This window comes from Chiloscyllium plagiosum, chromosome 7 (genome assembly GCF_004010195.1).
Source record: "Chiloscyllium plagiosum isolate BGI_BamShark_2017 chromosome 7, ASM401019v2, whole genome shotgun sequence".
Classification (NCBI taxonomy): Eukaryota; Metazoa; Chordata; class Chondrichthyes; order Orectolobiformes; family Hemiscylliidae; genus Chiloscyllium; species Chiloscyllium plagiosum.
Window position 1 is genome coordinate 24,063,899 of NC_057716.1, and position 20,638 is coordinate 24,084,536.

The 20,638-nt window shown below is 41.3% G+C and overlaps 1 protein-coding gene across 7 annotated transcripts in view; it reads right to left on the reverse strand.

The window, feature by feature from the left end:
• The window catches only part of stradb (STE20 related adaptor beta), a 58,413-nt gene that overhangs the window by 14,699 nt on the left and 23,076 nt on the right, over positions 1-20,638 (reverse strand). For all 7 annotated transcript variants that reach the window (XM_043693261.1, XM_043693264.1, XM_043693266.1 and 4 more), the window contains 6 exons: positions 17,224-17,277; positions 14,119-14,215; positions 11,661-11,782; positions 10,061-10,169; positions 9,809-9,932; positions 3,815-3,986 (listed from right to left, as the gene is read on the reverse strand). In XM_043693261.1, coding sequence (XP_043549196.1) covers positions 3,815-3,986; positions 9,809-9,932; positions 10,061-10,169; positions 11,661-11,782; positions 14,119-14,215; positions 17,224-17,277 — 678 coding nt within the window. The remainder of the gene's footprint in view (positions 1-3,814; positions 3,987-9,808; positions 9,933-10,060; positions 10,170-11,660; positions 11,783-14,118; positions 14,216-17,223; positions 17,278-20,638) is intronic.

The following is a 20,638-nucleotide window of genomic DNA, read 5'->3' on the forward strand; positions in this document are numbered from 1 at the left end:
GGCTGGTACAATTGCAACACTTAAGAGGCATTTGGATGGGTATATGAATAGGAAGGGTTTGGAGGGATATGGGCTGGGTGCTGGCAGGTGTGACTAGATTAGGTTGGGATATCTGGTTGGCATGGACGGGTTGGATGGGTATATGAATAGGAAGGTTTTGGAGGGATATGGGCTGGGTGCTGGCAGGTGTGACTAGATTGGGTTGGGATATCTGGTCGGCACGGACGGGTTGGACTGAAGGGTCTGTTTCCATACTGTAAGTTGTAGAGAGAGGAGGAAAACTTCTTCAAGGCAGATATCCTTGCAAGAGGATTCGCAGTAGGGTTAAAATCAACGAGGTAAAAACAATGACTGCAGATGCTGGAAACCAGATTCTGGATTAGTGGTGCTGGAAGAGCACAGCAGTTCAGGCAGCATCCAAGGAGCTTTGAAATCGACGTTTCGGGCAAAAGCCCTTCATCAGGAATAAAGGCAGTGAGTCTGAAACGTGGAGAGATAGTTGCAGTGGGAGAGGGACTCCCTGAGATATCCTCTTGCAAGGATGCCTGCCTTGAAGAAGTTTTCCTCCTCTCTCTACAAGAATCTCAGGGAGTCCCTCTCCCACTGCAACTATCTCTCCACGCTTCAGGCTCACTGCCTTTATTCCTGATGAAGGGCTTTTGCCCGAAACGTCGATTTCGAAGCTCCTTGGATGCTGCCTGAACTGCTGTGCTCTTCCAGCACCACTAATCCAGAATCTGGTTTTCAGCATCTGCAGTCATTGTTTTTACCTCCATGCTGTAAGTCTCTAATTCTCTATGACATAATACACCTTACAATAACAGTAATTTTAAAAGGTCATAACACTGTCAAGTACTTTGCAGGAAGGTGGTCTGGATAATGGGACCCACTCAAAGCCCTTCCTCCCGTTCCACTTACAGAAGAAAAACACAAAGCCAGCCAATATCAAATTCTGCAGCTCAGTGAAATGTTATTTCTCAACAAAATAAATTTGATGTACCTAAATTGGATTGCTCAAAATCCATAGCAACAGGCAGAGAATTCTGCTTAAGTATACTTGTGAAAATAAGCTGTATTATCTCAGCTTTTATTTTTATTAAGGGGTGATATAACTGAATTTTGACTAAAGAATCTGTTCGGGTAGATACAGAGACCTACTCTAATGTAGGAACGAAGAAGGGATAACACCTTAAAATTAATGTGAAGCCATTCAAGAATGATACATATTTCACACAATGTATGAAGTGATTGCAAACACTGATGAATTTCTTGGTCACGAAAAGCACTATAAAAATTCAAGCCCTTCTTATTTATATAAAACTCAAACATGCAAAACAAGCTAAATTTATAGGTTAACACATTATCACTGACATGGATAGAGGACTGGCTAACAGGAAATAAACAGTATAAAATTAGCTGGCCAATAGGATGCAAAGAGTAGGCATAAATGGCTTTTTTTGCCTGAGTGGTGTGCCATAGGGATTGGATTTGGGGAATTAACTTATAAATTACATAAGTGACTTGGATAAAGGGACTGAAGGTATGGTAGGTAAATGTGCTGACGACACAAATGTAAGTAGGAAAGTAAGTTTTGAAGAGGACATAAGGATGACACAAAAACAAATATAAGATAGATTAAGTGAATGGGGAAAAGATCTAGTAAATTGGAGCATAATATGGATAAATGTGAAATTATCCATTCCTGAAGAATGAAAGGAAGCATATTATCTAAATTATATAAGCTTGCAGAGGTCCAAGATGCAGAGGGATCTGGGTGTCCTGGTGCGTAAACTACAAAAGGATAGAATGCACGTAGAGCAAGTAATTAGAAAAGCTGAGTAAATTTTAGTGGTTATTCTAAGAGTTATGAAATGCAAACATGGGGAGGTTTTGCTTGTTATACAAGGAATTGGTGACACCACATCTGGAGTACTGGGTAGAGTATGATTTTCCCTATTTAAAGGAAGAATGCAAATGTATTGGAAGAAGTGGAAAGATTGTTGGAGTTTAGAACAGTTAACAGATGACGATGCAAGATGTGTTGCATGAAAATCCAGATTAGGCATTACTGTTTAAAACAAAAAAGGAATTGTCCACTTAAGACAAAGATGACACAACAATTCTTTTTGCAAAGGTTGAATGTCTGTGGAACACTTTTCCTCAAAAGACAGTGGACGCAGAGGCCTTGGATATTTTTAAGGCAGAGATAGATAGGCTTTCGATCACAAAGGACTTGGAATATCATGGCTAAGTGAGAACGAGGATTAATCAGATCAACCATGATATTGTTGAATAGTGGAGCAAATTCAGGCAATTCCTGCTCGTAACTCATCAGCTCATATATAATTCTCCCACAAATAGTTGTTAATGTCACAATAATTGGAAACGTGAAAACTGGACTTGATAAAATTTCACTAAATTTTAGGAAGTAAAATGGAAATAAGGGACATTGACAGGCTCAGGATGATTTCACAATGGAGATTCAATGGAGAGGTCTTGGCTCCTGGCTGCAGAGCTGGAGACAGACCCACATTTGCTCTCTTTGTTGAGGGCCAACACATTAACAGCTAATCAGGTAATTAACGGTCACTAGCAAGGCAGGATATCCTGTCTGTTGAGAGCTCCAGTTTGAGGCATAGAATAGGAAATAGTTCAGATGAAAGGTAAATAAGGGCAAGAAGGATTTTGCATGTTTGGGTTGTAAGGGAGATCACAGAATTATAGAATCCTTACAGTATGGAAGTAGGCTATTTGGTCCGTTGAGTCTACTTGGGCCTTCCGAAGAGCACTCCACCCAGACTCACTCCCCTAACCTACCCCTGTAACCCTATATTTCCCATGGCTAATCCATCCAGCTGCACAGCGCCAGACACTACGGGCAACTTAGCATGGCCAATCCATTTAATCTGCACATCCTTGGTTTGTGGGAGAAAACTAGTGCACTCAGAGGAAACCACGCAGTCACGGGGCGAACGTGCCTACTCCACCTAGTCACTCGCCCAAGGCTGGAATCAAACCCATGCCCGTGACACCATGAGGCAGCAGTGCTAACCACTCAGCCATCATGCCACCCCAAATACAGATGGTGCAGAGATCAGCAGCAACAGTAGAGGACTGGGTGGTGGCTCTCGTTCCCAATGTCAAGTCCTCAATCAGCCAGTTATGCACTTTTAATGAGGCATCTCCCACCTCACCCTACCAACCCACCCCCTCTCCTTATCAACAGCCACAGATTTGCTTGTTATCTGCCCTGCTACTGATGGCCTATCAGTGGCAGCAGGAAGAGTCCCTTAATTGAGCATTAATTGCCCACTTATGGGCTTCAATTTGGTCCAGGGCAGCAAAGCAGTTCAATGGTGTAATCAGGGTAGAGATGGGAAGGCGGCGGATTGCCCAACCATCGCTATCCACCCAATTGGATACCCTCTCCGCCTCCAAATAAGCCTTGGAGGAAGGACATAAAATACTGCCCAGAGTAAAGAAACAGAAATCAGCCATGAACGAATTGAAGAGTGGGACAGGCTGGGGGGGACTGCATACCTTCTTCCTTTTCTTTTATTTGTGAATACAGTTATTCCAAGGAAGTTAAAAAATATTGTTTCTATTATATCACACTGTTAACTCTATTTGAAACCCAGCATCCAGATCAACAATTGCAGACATTGCATTCTAAATGGTGCAGTAATACCATTTGCAAAATACAGTGCTCAGTTAGATAAATCAATTATTCTGTATCTTTCATACAAAGTTAAGTGAGTAGTCAAGATAGTAAGTTGTGATTACACGCAAGCAGACAACTAAGCAGAAAATGTACCTGCTGGAGAACCTCAGGGCTCAGCCAAGGTAATACAGAAGCACTGAACTCTGGGAAGTCGTACACAACCTTTAACCTTTGTCCATCTGTGATCATATTGCAGAGACCATGCAGACCAGTGAGATAAATGTGACCCTCCCCAGATATTAGCATGTGGTTGGGTCTAACACATCTGTTGAAGAGAAAACAACATTTTTGGAACCTGATGAGCTTAGCTTGACTGCATCTGAAAGTATTTTCTGAAGAAACGCAGGAACACAGAAAGTGGGAGCAAGAATAAGGCATTCGACCCTTCAAGTTTGGTCTGCCATTCGTAGCTGATCATCCTACTTGGAACTCTATTTCAGTTTTCCCCTCTTATCTTTTGATCCCTTGAACCCTATAGTGATTTTAGTGTAGAATAAATGTAATACAACTCTCATAATGCCTATCAAAATTCACAGATTGGTCCATACCAGTTCTGTCTCTTGCACTTCTCAACAGAATTCAAGCCTGCACCGCACTATCCTCGAAGTTTTACATCAGCAGACTGCTTCAACAGTAACCAAAAGGAAACTATACAAACTCAGTCAGTCAATGTGAAGGATGTTTTTTGGGATTTTTAAGAAGTTTTTTGTGGGTTATGAGCACCCCTAACAAGGCCAGCATTTGTTACTGCTCCCTAATTGCCATCAAGATTATGATGAGCTGCCTTGGATGTCATGTAGTATAGATATACCTGCAGTGCTGTTATGTATGGAATGCCAAGATTTTGAATCAGTGATCATGAAGGAATAACAATGCATTCCCAAATCAGGATAGCTGTAGGAGAATGATGGTGCAGGGTAGATCTTTCCTTGTACCTTTTGCCTTTACCCTACTAGGGGTAGAGCTCTTGGGTTTGGAAAGTGTTGAAGGAGCCTTGGTGAGTTGCTGCAGTGCATAATGTTGCTGGTACATACTGCTGCCATTGTGCATCTGTGGTGAAGGGAATGAATGTTTAAATTGGTGGATGGAATGCCAGTCAAGTGATCTGCTTTGTCCTGCTGGGTAACTTGACAATTCCAAGCCTTGGACCTGCTCTTAGTCATACAGCATGGAAACAGGCCCTTGAGTTCAACTCGTCCATGCCAACCAGGTTTCCTAAATTGAACTAGCCCCATTTGCCTGCGTTTGGCCCATATCCCTAAACCTTTCCTATTCACGTACCTGTCAAAATGTCTTAAATGTTGTCATTCTACCCGCCTCTACCATTTCCTCTGGAACCTCATTCCATACATGCACCACCCTCTGTGTGAAGAAGTTGTCCCTTATGTCCCTTTTAAACCTTGCCCCCTTACCTTAAATCTATGCCCTCTAGTTTTGGATTCTCCGACTGTGAGGAAAAGATCTTGGCTATTCACCTTATCTAATCTGCTCAATTTTATAATCCTCTAAGGGTACCTCTCAGCTTCCTATGCTCCAGGGTAAAAGGTCCCAGCCTATCCAGGCTCTCCTTACAACTCAAACGACTGAATCAGTAGAGACAGACAGGTTAGATCTGACTTATTGCACAGCAATGGAAACAAATATTAAACAACTATGCTATAATATAGTACATGCAGTTTGCATTTTCAAATAAGGCAATTGTTCAAACCAGGAAGACAAGTGTTACCAATGCACCGTTACAAAAATATGTAAATGTATATTAATAGACACATGCTGTTTTTGGTCCTGGGAAAATAGCAATGCTTAAACTGCTTGAGAAAAAACATACACTTATTCTGCCTGAGGCAAGAACATTGGTTTAAATGGGATAAATTCAGATTTCATTGGCTCCTGACCCAAACTGAACATTCTCCATGATCTTATTGCTCTTATTTCTGTGACCTCCCCCCGCCCACCCCGAGTCTCTCAATCCTCCGAGATCTTTGTGCTGATGTTCAGCACTCCACCATCAGCAGATGTGCCTTCAACTAACTCCCAAGCTTTCGAATCCACTGTTTAAATCTGTGCCGTTTTCAGAGCTCTTTAAAGTGCTCCTAAAAACCTCTCTTTGACCAATCTCTTAGTCACCTGTATTAGCATGATCTTAGATGCCTTGGTGTCAAATTCTGTTTGCAAGCTACTTTAAGGTATTTTACTATGTAAAAGATGTTAAATAAATGCAAATTGTCATTGATTGAGCAAGGTTAAGGCCGCTCACCACTTCTCTGCGGAGCTATTACATACCATTTGTCTACTGCATCACTTACCAGAAGCTTTTCTTTGTAATTTTAGTCTAAAAATCTTTATAATGGACATCCACAAGAACACATGATGGGGCAATTTGTATAACTGTCTCTAAAGGGTAGAAGTAACATCATAGAGATGTACAGCACGGAAACGGACTCATCCATGCCGACCAGCTATCCCAACCCAATCTAGTCCCACCTGCCAGTATCCAGCCCATATCCTTCCAAACCTTCCTATTCGTATACCCATCCAGATGCCTTTTAAATGTTGCAAATGTACTAGCGTCCACCAGCTCCTCTGGCAGCCACTCCACACACCATTCTTTCTCCTCTCACCCTAAACCTATGCCCTCTAGCTCTATTTACGCTGATCATTTTATAAACCTCCATAAGGTCACCCCTCAGCCTCCGATGCTCCAGGAAAAACAGCCCCAGCCTACTCAACCTCTCCCGATAGCTCAAATCCTCTCATCACGGCAACATCCTTGTAAATCTTCTCTGAACCCTTTCAGGTTTCACAACATGCTTCCGATAGGAAGGAGACCAGAATTGCACGCAATATTCCAACAGTGGCCTAACCAATATCCTGTACAGCCGCAACATGACCTCCCAACTCCTGTACTCAATACTCTGACCAATAAAGAAAACCATACCAAATGCCTTCTTCGCTATCCTATCTACCTGCGACTCCACTTTCAAGGAGCTATGAACCTGCACTCCAAGGTCTCTTTCTTCAGCAACACTCCCTAGGACTTTACCGTTCAGTGTATAAGTCCAGTCCTGAGTTGCCTTTCCAAAATGCAGCACCTCACATTTATCCGAATTAAACTCTCAGCCCACTGGCCCAACTAATCAAGATCCCACTGTAATTTCAAGTAACCTTCTTCCCTGTCCACTACACTCCAATTTTGGTATCATCTGCAAACTTACTAACTAGATCTCTTATGCTTGCATCCAAATCATTTATGTAAATGACAAAAAGCAGTGGGGCCCAGCACCGATCCTTGTGGCACTCCACTGGTCACAGGCCTCCAGTCTGAAAAACAACCCTCCACCACCACCCTCTGTCTTCTACCTTTGAGCCAGTTCTGTATCCAAATGGCTAGTTCTCCCTGTATTCCATGAAATCTAACCTTGCTAATCAGTCTCCCATGGGGAACCTTGTCGAACACCTTACTGAAGTCCATACAGATCATATCTACAGCTCTGCCCTCATCAATCCTCTTTGTTGCTTCTTCAAAAAACTCAATCAAGTTAGTGAGACATGATTTCCCACGCACAAAGCCATGTTGACTATCCCTAAATTGCCCACAGTGTTAGGTGCATTAGTCAGAGGGGAATGGGTGGGTTACTCTTCAGAGGACCAGTGTGGACTTGTTGGGCCAAAGGGCCTGTTTCCACACTGTAGGGAATCTAATCTAATCTATTCTAATCTAATCAGTCTATGCCTTGCCAAATATATGTACATCCTGTCCCTCAGGATTCCCTCCAACAACTTGCCCGCCACCGATGTCAAGTTCACTGGCCTATTGTTCCCTGGCTTGTCCTTACCATCCTTCTTAAACAGTGGCATCATGTTAGCCAACCTCCAGTCTTCTGGCACCTCACCTGTGACTTTCAATGAGACAAATATCTCAGCAAGAGGCCCAGCAATCACTTCCCTAGCTTCCCACAGAGTTCTAGGGTACACCTGATCAGGTCCTGGGGATTTATTCATTTTTATGCGTTTCAGGATATCCAGCACTTCCTCCTCTGTAAAATGGACATTTTTCAAGATGTTGCCATCTATTTCCCTACATTCTGTATCTTCCATGACCTTTTCCACAGTAAATACGGATGCAAAATATTCATTTAGTATCTCTCCATCTCCTGTGGCTCCACGCAAAGGCCGCCTTGCTGATTTTTGAGGAGCCCTATTCTCTCCCTAGTTACCTTTTTGTCCTTAATGTATTTGTAAAAGCCCTTTGGATTATCCTTAATTCGATTTGCCAAAGCTATCTCACGTCCCCTTTTTGCCCTCCTGATTTCCCTCTTAAGTATACTCCTACTTCCTTTATACTCTAAGGATTCACTCGATCTATCCTGTCTATACCTGACAAATGCTACCTTCTCTTTCTTAATCAAACCCTCAATTTCTTTAGTGATCCAGCATTCCCTACCTACCAGCCTTTCCTTTCACCCTAACAGGAATATACTGTCTCTGGATTCTCGTTATCTCATTTCTGAAAGTTTCCCATTTTCCAGCCGTCCCTTTACCTGCGAACATCTGCCCTCAATCAGCTATTGAAAGTTCTTGCCTAATTAGCTTCCTACAATCTAGAACTTCAACTTTTAGATCTGGTCTATCCTTTTCCATCACTATTTTAAAACTAATACAATTATGGTCACTGGCCTCGAAGTTCTCCCTCACTGACACCTCAGTCCCGTGCCATGGCCTATTTCCCAAGAGTAGGTCAAGCTTTGCACTTCTCCAGTAAGTACATCCACAGTCTTAATCAGAAAAGTTTCTTGTACACACTTAAATTCCTCGCCACCTAAACCCTTAATACTACGGTAGTCCCAGTCTATGTCTGGAAAGTTAAAATCCCTTACCATAACCACCCTCCTATTCTTACAGATGTCTGAGATCTCCTCACAAATTTGTTTCTCAATTTCCCTCTGACTATTAGGGGTTCTATAATACAATAAGGTGATCATCCCTTTCTTATTTCTCAGTTCCACCCAAATAACATCCTTGGATGTATTTCTGGGGATGTCCTCCCCCAGTACAGCTGTAATGCTATCCCTTATCAAAATATGCCACTCTCCCTCCTCTCTTGCCTCCCTTTCTGTCCTTCCTGTAGCATTGGTATCCTGGAACATTAAGCTGCCAGTCTTGTCAATCCCTGAGCCACGTTTCTGTAATTGCTGTGATATCCCAGTCCCATGTTCTTAACCATGCCCTGAATTCATCTGCCTTCCCTGTTAGGCCTCTTGCATTGAAATTAATGCAGTTTAGTTTATCAGTCCTAACTTGTTCTCTGCTTTGTCCCTGCCTGCCCTGACTGTTTGACTCGCTTCTTTTTCTCAACTGTACCAATCTCAGATTGATCTCTTTCCTCACTATCTCCCTGGGTCCCATCCCCACCTTACTAGTTTAAATCCTCCCGTGCAGCTCGAGCAAATCGCCTGCCAGTATGCTAGCACCCTTCCAATTCAGGTACAATCCGTCCTTCTTGTACAGGTCACTTTCTACTCCAGAAGAGATTTCAATGATCCAAAAGTGCGAATCCTCCTCCCATGCACTTGCTCATCAGCCATGCATTCATCTGCTCTCTCCTCCTATTCCTGCCCTCACAAGCTCGTAGCACCGGGAGTAATCCAGATATTACTACTCTCAAAGACCTCCTTTTTAAACTCCTGCTTAACTCTATATTCTTCCTTCAGAATCTCATCCTTTTCCCTTCCTATGTTGTTGGTTCCAATGTGTACAATGACATCCTGCTGCACCCTTTCCGAGACATCCTTGATCCTGGCACCAGGGAGGCAACACACCATTTTGATTTTTCGCTGCTGGCCACAGAAATGTCTGTCTGTACCTCGGACTAGAGAGCCCCCTAACACAATCGATTCCTCTTGACACAGCTTTTTCAACCATTCTAATCCACAAATGCACGCTTGAAAATGAAAATAAGATCACCATGTGGTTCGGTACCCAAAACATGCCCGTGAAAAGCATAAAAAATGGTGACAGTGATGAAAGATGTGAGACAGGAGACAGGAATGAAACATTAAGACTGACCGCCTTAAATTCTAAACTTACCTGTGAATGCATCCCATTCGATGAATATAATCCAGTGCCTTCAAAACTCCATGAAAAATATGCGCAATGAGACTTTCACTCATGCCTTCAGTAAAATACATCTTTAGGAGACTGCTCGCTGAACCTACACAAATACAGAAAGGCAAGCTTACAGAAAACATATGCATGTTGATTAAATATGGCTTTTAAGTACAAAATGTAAGACATGGAAGATCGTAACAGAGGAAGCGGTGTGTCCACATTTTCTCTTACCGTAAGCTGTGAATGCCATAATGACCCATAACTCGCAGCCCTGTGTGAAAACGGCTCTGTGTGGCAGAATGTTTGGGTGCCGGAGTAAGTGCCAGAGAAGAAGCTCATTCTGAAAACAAAGTGTAGATTCTTTGGGTCAAAAGCAACATGCTGGGCACTGTGGCTGTGGTCAAATGAGCACATATCATCTCTGGTTTGCAGCTTATCTGGCGACAATACAAATCATGGTCACCATTACAGTGGTTCAGTGGTTAGTAATGCTGCTTCACAGTGCCAGGGACGATTCTCACCTCGGGTGACTGTCTGTGTGAAGTTTGCACATTCTCCCCATGTCTGTGAAGGTTTCCTTCCAGGTGCTAAGGTTTCTTCCCACAGTCCAAAGATGTGCAGATTAGGGGGACTGACCATACTAAATTGCCCATAGTGTCCAGGGATGTGCAGGGTAGATGGATTAGCCATGAGACATGCATGGTTTCAGGGAAAGGGGTTTGGGTCTGGATGGGATGCTGTTCAGAGTGTTGCTGTGGACCCGATGGGCCAAATAGCCTGATTTCACACTGTAAGGATACTGTGATTCTATCAGGATAGTCTCTAACTCATTGATTGAGTAAGGAATAAGTCTGATAACAGGTAGTTATCTTGGTTTAGCTCAGGATAATGGCAATTATGATGCGAAGATTGGCTTCAACACTCTTTTATGAGGAGCAGTTTCCATACCCTGGTCACCATTCAACCATTGCCAGCTATAAAGTTGGCATGTCAGCATCTTCTAAGTAAACAGCCATTGCTCCATGATCAAATAAATCACATCACTCATTAGTGGGCCTCAGAAGTTACATCAATAGAGGTAAAATCCTGCAATTATTTAGTGAACAACTGAATGTTCAAATGGGAAATTTGAGGTTATGGATGGTTGAATTATGTGTGAAGGGGATAAATTCACCATTTGTAATTATCTTACCATGCAAAGTTTTGCATTCTATTCACCCATAACAGCAACAATAATTCCCATTTATTTTGGTCAGTTAATGCTGGAGAAGCTAGAGGCGCTCTCCTTACAGCAGAGGAGATTGAGGCAAGAGTTGATAAGGTGTGCCAATTTAGATAAGGTTTAGGTATACAAAAGCTGTTTGCATTAGCTGATGGTACAAGCACCAGGAGGCAGGTTTAAGGTCTTAGCAAGAGATACAGGGATCTTGTGAGGAAGAATTTTAAACAAAGTAAGTGGTGGTGGCCTGGCATTTGCTGCCTTTGAAGGAGGTGAAAGTGTAGAGAAAGAATTATTTCAAACAGTAACTGGATAGACACGCAAGGGAAATAAACTTGCAGGGAGTATGGGAATACTCCAGAATGTGGCTGACTGGATTTCCATGCAGAGAATCAGCATCAACTCGGTGGGCCAAATGACCTACTTCTATGTTGTGATGACTTAATGTGACAAAGGGTCACTGGCTTCAGGGAAGAGGCAGCGGGGGACAGTTCAGAGTACTTATTCAATCTACCAAACTATTCAATAAGTTTTAAAAGATATGAGCTCAATTAGCCAATATTTAGCACACTTAAAATATATATTTTTTCTAAGCATGTCCATGATACTGACCTGCAGGGAGACTAGATTATCTTCAGAACAGGTGTCCATATTAGTGCGTTTCACAACCACCATTTTACCTGATGGGATGTGTTTAGCCAGATTCACTGTGGTTAAATTACTAAAACTCTTGCCTACCACAGAAAAACAAGAACAAAAAAAAAACAATGTGATAATCAGATTCTTAGTTTCCATTGTTGTAGTAAAACTAGAGGCAAAACACTCTGCATAGACATGATATGTATATTGTCCCTAGAATGATTTCACAATTCTGTGTCTTGAACTGACATATTCTGCCCAGCAGAGTACTGAGAGAATGCTGCACGATCAGAGGTACAGTTTTTTGGGTGACACTAAAGCAAAGGCCACATTCACCCACTAAGTAAAACAATCCCATGGCATAATTCAAAGGTAAGCTGCAGCATTCTTTAGTCAGGTTCTTTATTCAAAGTGGTAAGGGCATGGAATGCCCTGCCTGCCAATGTAGTTAACTCAGCCACATTAGGGAGATTTAATCAGTCCTTGGACAAGCACATGGATGATGATGGGCTAGTGTAGCGGGATGAGCTTAGATTAGTTCACAGGTCAAGGCAACATCAAGGGTCTGTTCTGCGCTGTATTGTTCTATGTTCTATTCTCACCACTATCATAGAGTCATAGAGAGGTACAGCACAGAAACAGACCCTTCGGTCCAACCCATCCATGCCGACCAGATATCCCAACCCAATCTAGTCCCACCTGCCAGCACCCGGGCCATATCCTTCTAAACCCTTCCTATTCATATATCCATCCAGGTGCCTTTTAAATGTTGCATTTGTACCAGCCTCCACACTTCCTCTGGCAGCTCATTCCACACACCACACCACCCTCTGCATGAAAAAGTTGGCCCTTAGGTCTCTTTTATATCTTTCTTCTCTCACCCTAAACCTATGCCTTCTAGTTCTGGACTCCCCCACTCCAGGGAAAAGACTTTGTGTACTTATCCTATCTATGCCACTCATAATTTTGTAATCCTCTATGAAGTCACCCCTCAGCCTTTGATGCTCCAGGGAAAACAGCCCCAGCCTGTTCAGCCTCTCACTATAGCTCAAATCCTCCAACTCTGGCAACATCTTTGTAAATCTTCTCTGAAATCTTTCGGGTTTCTCAACATCTTTCCGATATGAAGGAGACCAGAATTGCACACAATATTCCAAACCCCTGTACTCAATACTCTCACTAATAAAGGGAAGCATACAAAACGCCGCCTTCACTATCCTATCTACCTGCGACTCCACTTTCAAGGTGCTGTGAACCTGCACTCCAAGGTCTCTTTATTCAGCAACACTTCCTAGGACCTTACCATTTAGTGTGTAAGTCCTGCTAAGATTTGCTTTCCCAAAATGCAACACCTTGCATTTATCTGAATTAAACTCCATCAGCTACCTCTCAGCCCATTGGCCCATCTGATCAAGATCCTGATGTAATCTGAGGTAACCTTCTTCGCTGTCCACTACATCTCCAATTTTGGTGTCATCTGCAAACTTACTAACTATATCTCTTATGCTCACATCCAAGACACTTATATAAATGACGAAAAGTAGTGGACCCAGCACCAATCCTTGTGGCACTTCACTGGTCAAAGGCCTCCAGTCTGAAAAACAACCTTCCACCACCACCCCCATCTTCTACCTTTGAGCTAGTTCTGTATCCAAATGGCTAGTTCCCCCTGTATTGCATGAGATCTAACCTTGCTAACCAGTCTTCCATGGGGAACCTTGTCGAACGCCTTACTGAAGTCCATGAAAGACAGAAAATGCTGCATAAACTCAGCAGGTCCGGCAGCATCTGTGAGGGAAATCAAAGTTAATGTTTTGGGTCCAGTGCCCCTTCTTCTGTTTTCCAGGGTTGGAACTCGCCTGGGTACCCTCCCAGATACCAGTCTCAGAGTTAACGTATTCAATTTAGGTCCAGTAAGACTCTTTTGTTGTCTCAAGTCTGCATACAATTGCTTGCTGGCCAGGATCTTGAAGACAATTTTAATCATTTGGACAAGCCTTGGCTTTGTTTTGGGATTTTGCTGTGGGCTGACCTCGAGTTCTTCTGATCAGGATATACTCTCTGCGAGGCTATGTACTTGCCTGCACTCACATGGTGGTCTTCAAGCTCAGTCGGACTGGCGAGGGGGTCTACTTCTATCGGAATTCCCTGCATCTCAAGTTCCACGTGCCACATTTACAGTGATAAAGCCAGCTGTAGCACTGTTTGTAGTCCAGTTGGGGTTCAGCTAGTAGGAACTTTTACATACTCACCTCATTAATCCCACATATCAAATCATCTTTTTAAGAATTAAACCAAAGTCACAAACTTCTGCAAGTCATCTTAACTTAGTCAAAAGTTCTCAAATTGCCAAGTAAAAACAATAACGTCTCAAAATTAGAGGAGGCTGAGATAGTCTGGTGCCAAAAATAACTTTACACAGTATTTTTACCTAGTTCAGACTGAAGCTCATAGTGACTGGCACAGTTGGAATATATCATGTTAGAATCTTGCAAAGGGCTCTTTGAAAGTCTGGCAACTTCATTGCTCTGTGTGGAAGAAAACATTAATTAGAATGATAATGTGCTCAAGAAATGAAAAAGAGAATGACAGTGCCGTGAACTAAACATATTTTATTATTGATATTACATCCTGCATTAATTATGTCCAGGTAGGCCTTGGTGTCAGGCAGATGAGAATGGACACAAAAAATTTAACTGTCAGAGTTTGTATGCTCAAGAATTATTGAATAAACCAACATCCTGAATTGTCATAGAGTCATAGAGATGTACAGCATGGAACAGACCCTTCGGTCTAATTTCACCATTCCGACCAGATATCCCAACCCAATCTAGTCCCACCTGCCAGCAGCCGGCTCTTTTCCCTCCAAACTCTTCCTATTCATATACCCATCCAGATGCCTTTTAAATGTTGTAATTGTACCAGCCTCCACCTCTGGCAGCCCATTCCACACACGCACCCGCCTCTGCATGAAAAAATTGCTCCTTAGGTCTCTTTTATATCTTTCCCCTCTCACCCTAAACCTCTGCCCTCTAGTTCTGGACTCCCCAACCCCAGAGAAAAGACTTTGTCTATTTACCCTATCCATGTCCCTCATGATTTTATAAACCTCTATAAGGTCACCCTTCAGCCTCAGTCGCTCCAGGAAAAACAGCCTTAGCCTATTCAGCCTCTCCCTATAGCTCAAATCCTCAAACCCTAGCAACATTCTTGTAAATCTTTTCTGAACCCTTTCGTGTTTCACAACATCATTCCGATGGGAAGGAGACCAGAATTGCATGCAATATTCCAAAAGTGGCCTCACCAATGTCCAGTAACATACAACATGATCTCCCAAATAATTGCAGTGTATGTTGGACTCTTACAGCTGAACCTTCCTAGCCTGAGGTGGGTTAGGAAGCAGGACCAGAAATAAAGTTGGAAAATTAACTCTTCAGCTGGTTACTCAATGTATTCCCACCTCCAAACATCCTTATCAAATACACAGTCAATATGACAGACTAGATGCCCTGAAGCAGTGGTTATCCAATTAGGTCTATTGGTGAGCCACTTGTGGCAATTTTGATGGTGATGCCAGGATCCAGCCAAGAGCAGATTGATTCCCTGGTGAATCTGGAAAGCAACAGGAAGCAGCCTATCAGTGATAAGTTGGGGGCCATCAAAGCCGCAATTCTATCAGCCACTAGGATGTGACAACCATGGCCATTGTATGGAGGGACTGCAGCTATGCCTGATTTTTTCCAATCTTCTCTAATGCTGGGGTTTTAAGACATTCTGCCATTCTCCTGGCTGCGTGAGCAGCATCCACTTTTACCGATGAAGCTGCTGGTTAGACATCATGATTGGCCATCATTTTGAACCAACACCTTCCATAGTCCATCTGCTGATCTTAATAGGCCTGGCAAGATTGCAACCAACATCCTAATGTAGCCACTTCCAAGTTTCTGATCTACAACTCAAGCTGGTGTCAGGATTGTGGCCCAACCAGCAAAATTTAGCCCTTAGTCACTTAGTCCTGATGAAGCCCACAGTATTTTAAATGGATAACTTCCATACATTCATATCATAGAAGAGAGGTTCAGAAGGAGGCCAAGTAGCTCCTCAAACCTCTTCAGACAGGACATCAGTTTTGAAATTAACAATTGATCTAATTTCAATTTCCTTTTGTGGAAGAGAGTTCCAAACATATAGCATTGGTTGTGGGGCATGCTTCCTAAATGCATCACAAAAGGGTTCAGCTCTAATTTTCAGATGACAAATTCTGGTCTTACAAGTTTCCAATTAGTGGAAGCGATTTCTCCCAGACTGCCCTATCCATCCTACTTAATATTTTGAAAACTTCAAACAAGTTAGCCAGTCCAGAGAATGACATCATAATTTAACTAATCTCTTCTCATGTCCTAACCCTCAAGACCAAGTATCCTTCTGATAAAGTGACTCTGCATTCCAACTGCCAACATATCTGTTCGAGGTGTGGTACCAGAAACATATACAGTATTGTAAGTGTGATGTAAACTATCTTATGGCACTCCACTCACAATATCTCTGCAGCTTAAATTCAGGCAATCCCATTATCTCCAGCTATATCGCGCTTCGGCGGATCGGTGTGGACTTGTTGGGCCGAAGGGCCTGTTTCCACACTAAGTAATCTAATCTAATCTAATCTAATCTCCTGCCACTTCACCACATCAATGATATGCTCTGTTTTGGGAACTTCAACTTAACCTACCAGTCTCTCAGGAAGGACTTTGTCAAATAATGTCGAGATGTCCATATTAAAAAAAAAACTATAGATATTATGGAGAAAAAAACAATAGACTGGCACTAGGTAATTATGCTCATCTGAAGAGCAGATGCTAGGCATACTGGGGTCAAATAATCTCCTTCTGTACCATAACAATACTGCGATTCCCCTGCCCAATACTTTAAACATCTCTTCAAAAAGTTCTATCCAATTTGAAAAGAATGCCCTGCCCTTTATAAATCCATGCTGGTTGTCTTCAATTAGCTGTCATATTTCAATTTTTTTATTTTTTTTAGTTGAATAGTGGTTTTCCCAAATACTTTCTATCTATGCTCGGTCTTAAGTGGCAATTTACACCTATGTTCAAAAGGAGAATAATTCACCCTGTAACACTAACTCCTGCATTATAAGAATGCAGCTGTTCTTATCACAAACAGCATTGTTCTGCCTGTGTCTCTCTCTGATAATATAGTTTTTATTTTCTAGATCAGAACAGGCATTTCAAAATGGAATCCCTTCTAGATATAAATGGACTGTTGGAGGCAATGAGACTGCATTCTCAGCCTTGAACCAGTTAAGATAATTCTAGGATAATAGGTATGTCGCTAAAATACACTAAAAATATTCACGGAAAGAATACTTCGCAAAAATAACAGGCCAAAAAAGGGTTTTCAACAAACTAAAAGGCAAATCCCTCCCATTACTATCACTCACGTATGCTTTCCCACTTGCAGTACTGATTTCACTTCAAAACTGAAACATACCCAATGCAGACTTTAATGTGTCACCTACCTGGCTTCCAGCATCAATTGACTCTACTTCTGTCTTGGAAAAACAGGAACAGACCTTGAAAGAAAAAAGTGCAAACTTACAGGTTACATTCATATCATGTAATAGTAGCCTGTGTTATATTATTCAAATGCCACTTATATCATAGGTGAGGGTACAGGAGATGAATGAAATTTGCTGGGAGTATCTGATACATCAAAATAAAAACACAAAGAGTTAGAGAAAATCACACCTAATACAACTGTCACACCTAATACAACTGTTCTTCAGAACTCTGAAGAAGTCATACTGGATTCAAAATATTTAACTAAGAAACAAAGAACTTTAGGTGCTGAAGATCTGGATTAAAAACAGAAATTGCTGGATAAACTCAGCAGGTCTGGCAGCACCTGTGGAGAGAGTACATTGTTAATGTTTTGAATTCAGAGACCCTTTCTTCAGAAGGTACAGTTCAGAAGTTTCTAAAGCAATTTCTGTTTTTTGTCTCTCTGCACAGATGCTGCCAAACCTGCAAAGTTTCTCCAGCTCTGTTTTTATTTCTGTTTTACTACAGCATCTGCAGTACTTTGCTTTTATCTGATGCTCCAAATATTCAAGGATAAAGTCAGATTGACAGATGCTTGGAACAAATTTCCAATCTGGAAGACAAACCAGGATCAAAGTCAAACCACAGACTTTACGGCACAATAACAGACCATGTACCACAACTAGTATGTGTTGGTGATTCAGCTTCAAGCAAGCTTCGCCTATCCTAATTCCGCTAAACCTGTCAATATATTGTTGTTATTTTCTCCCTCATGTACTCACCTAAATTCCATTAAAAATGAATTTATGGTATTTTCAACCAATCCATGTGATAGCAAATTCCATGTGCTTCACGAATAAACACATTTTTCCTGAATTCTTTAAGAGCTTACAAACAGGTTGCAGGAGTAGGGAATTTGGCTGCTCAAGCCTGCTCCTCCACTCAATAACATCTTGGCTGATCTGACTGTACACTAAATCCCACATTCCTACCTTCCCAGATAATTCTTCACCCACCTTTTTAACAAGAATCTACCTACCTCATAAGGCAGCCCAAGTATTAATTTACTAAATCTTCTTTGATCTATTTCCAATATATTTACATCATTCCTTAAACAGGATGATGGACACTCAGTATTCTAAATGTGATCTCACCGGTGCCCTGTATATAAAACAAACATAACCTCCCTAATTTGGTATTCAATACCCCTCACAATAAGTGATAACATTCTAATAGGTTTCCTAATTATTTTTTATACCTATGCACTAAACTGATTCGTGCACTAGGACAGATTCCTATGCATCTCAGAGCTCTGCAATTTCTCACTATTTAGATAACATGCTTCTTTTAAGAAAAAAAACATTTATGCCTGTCTGCATCCTGTTCGCCAGCCAATTTTCTATCCATGCAAGCATGCTAACCCCTACCCTATGAGTTTTCATTTTCCACAAGAGCCTTTAATTTGATACCATATCACCTATGTTCTGTGCCCTACTACCATATATCCACAAGTTTCCCTTTACCAACAATATACATTATTGCCTCAAAGAACATGAATAGGATTTGTTAAGCATGATTGTCCTTTCACAAAATCATTTTGATTCTGCCTGACTACCTTGAATTTATCTAAGTACCCTGCTGCATGCTCTTTAATAAAAGCTTCAAACATTGTCCATATGACAGATATTAAGTGAACTGTGGTTTCCTGTTGTCTTCTCTCCCTTTGTGAAATAAGGAATTAATCCTAGGATGAAGTCTATCAAGATCAGGTACTTGTCAGTCTGCAATTCCAACAATTTACTAAGTAACAATTCTCTAGTATCGTAACTTTCCTGAGTTCTCTTCCTTCTATTTCCTGGTTTATAATTGCTTTTGGGCTGTTGCCTCTATAGTGAAGATCAATGTCAAATATTTGTTCAATTAATTGATTATTGCCTTATTTTCCATTATTACTTGGGCATGTTCACTTCCTACAGGACCAACACTCATTTTGTTAACTTTTCTAAAATATTTATCATAACTCTTATGATCTCTTCTTTTATTTCTGACTTTCCCTTATACTGTAATTTTTCTCTCCTTATTAATTGTTCGGTCATTTTTAAAAAAAAATTCTATCCAATCTTCTGACTTTCCTCCATTACATTATTTTCCTATAAATTCGATATTACCTTTTTAATTATCTAAGGATTGTGGATTAATCCCATGGAGATTTTCTTATTCCTTGGATTGTTTTAGAATATAAGGTTGCCATTGCAAAATCTTCGTATTTATGTTCCTTAATTTTGAACTTCTACAAGTTTAAAAATCTTCTCTATGTCTACCCTATCAAACACGCCCAAATTGAAAGGTTTCTTTTTGATTATCTCTCTGCTACCTATCAGCTCGATACTTGCATCCTTTTATTTTTAAAATCAATCCTGTATTTGTAACCAAATCTTGTATGTTGTTTTTGCATAACTTTCCTCTAATAAGCAAAATTGGAGATCCAGATTTTTAAAATACCAATCATGCCAAACTGAAGCTCTTAATTAAACTCCCAACACCTTTGTGTTGCAGAGATAATAGATTAAGAAAGGACCAAAATAACTCATTACAGTGATATCTCAAAAACCCTTTATCGTCTTTAACCTGATTATTCTTAGAACTTTCCCACATCTGGTTTCCATTTTGCTACTTGCCATATTTGCAAGTCTTTCTTGCAGATGAGAGCTCTCTTTATTTAATTTCCTAGGCCTGAATTCCTTTCCCTATTTCTGTCCTGTATGTTTCATGCGCAACAGTCCATTTTGGCTTTAGTTGTCTTTTATATCTTACCATAAACATTGGAGAATTGTGCAAAAATCTGTTACAACTTCTGAGTTCTGATATAGCGATGTAAGTGTTGTAACAATATGAACAGGCTAATGCTTTTTTTCCTTTAGATAAAAAGATGATCTAACAGAGGTATTTAACATTATGAAGATACATAGATGCCTGCTGTTTGTAGCAAGGCTTACATGACATAATGGGCTACAAAGCAAAGTGGAATAGAATAGCAGACAAATATACATCCCTCCCTGTTGCGCTCAATGCATTTTACACTCTTTCGAACAGAAGGTTAGTGAAACAATATCATCTGCCCCAACAGTTTCGGATGCACCTGTTCCCTCAGTCACCGCTGCAGATGTCAGGTCGGCCTTTTTGAGAGTTAACCCACGGAAAGCGACTAGCCCAGATGGAGTTCCTGGCCGTGCACTCAGACCTTGTGCATATCAGCTGGAGGAAGTATTTGCTGAGATCTTCAACCTTTCCTTACTACAATCTGAAGTCTTCAAGAAGACCACCATCATCCCGGTGCCAAAGAAAACTCAGCTAAAGATTGTCCAACAGGTTTATTTGAAAGTACAAGCTTTT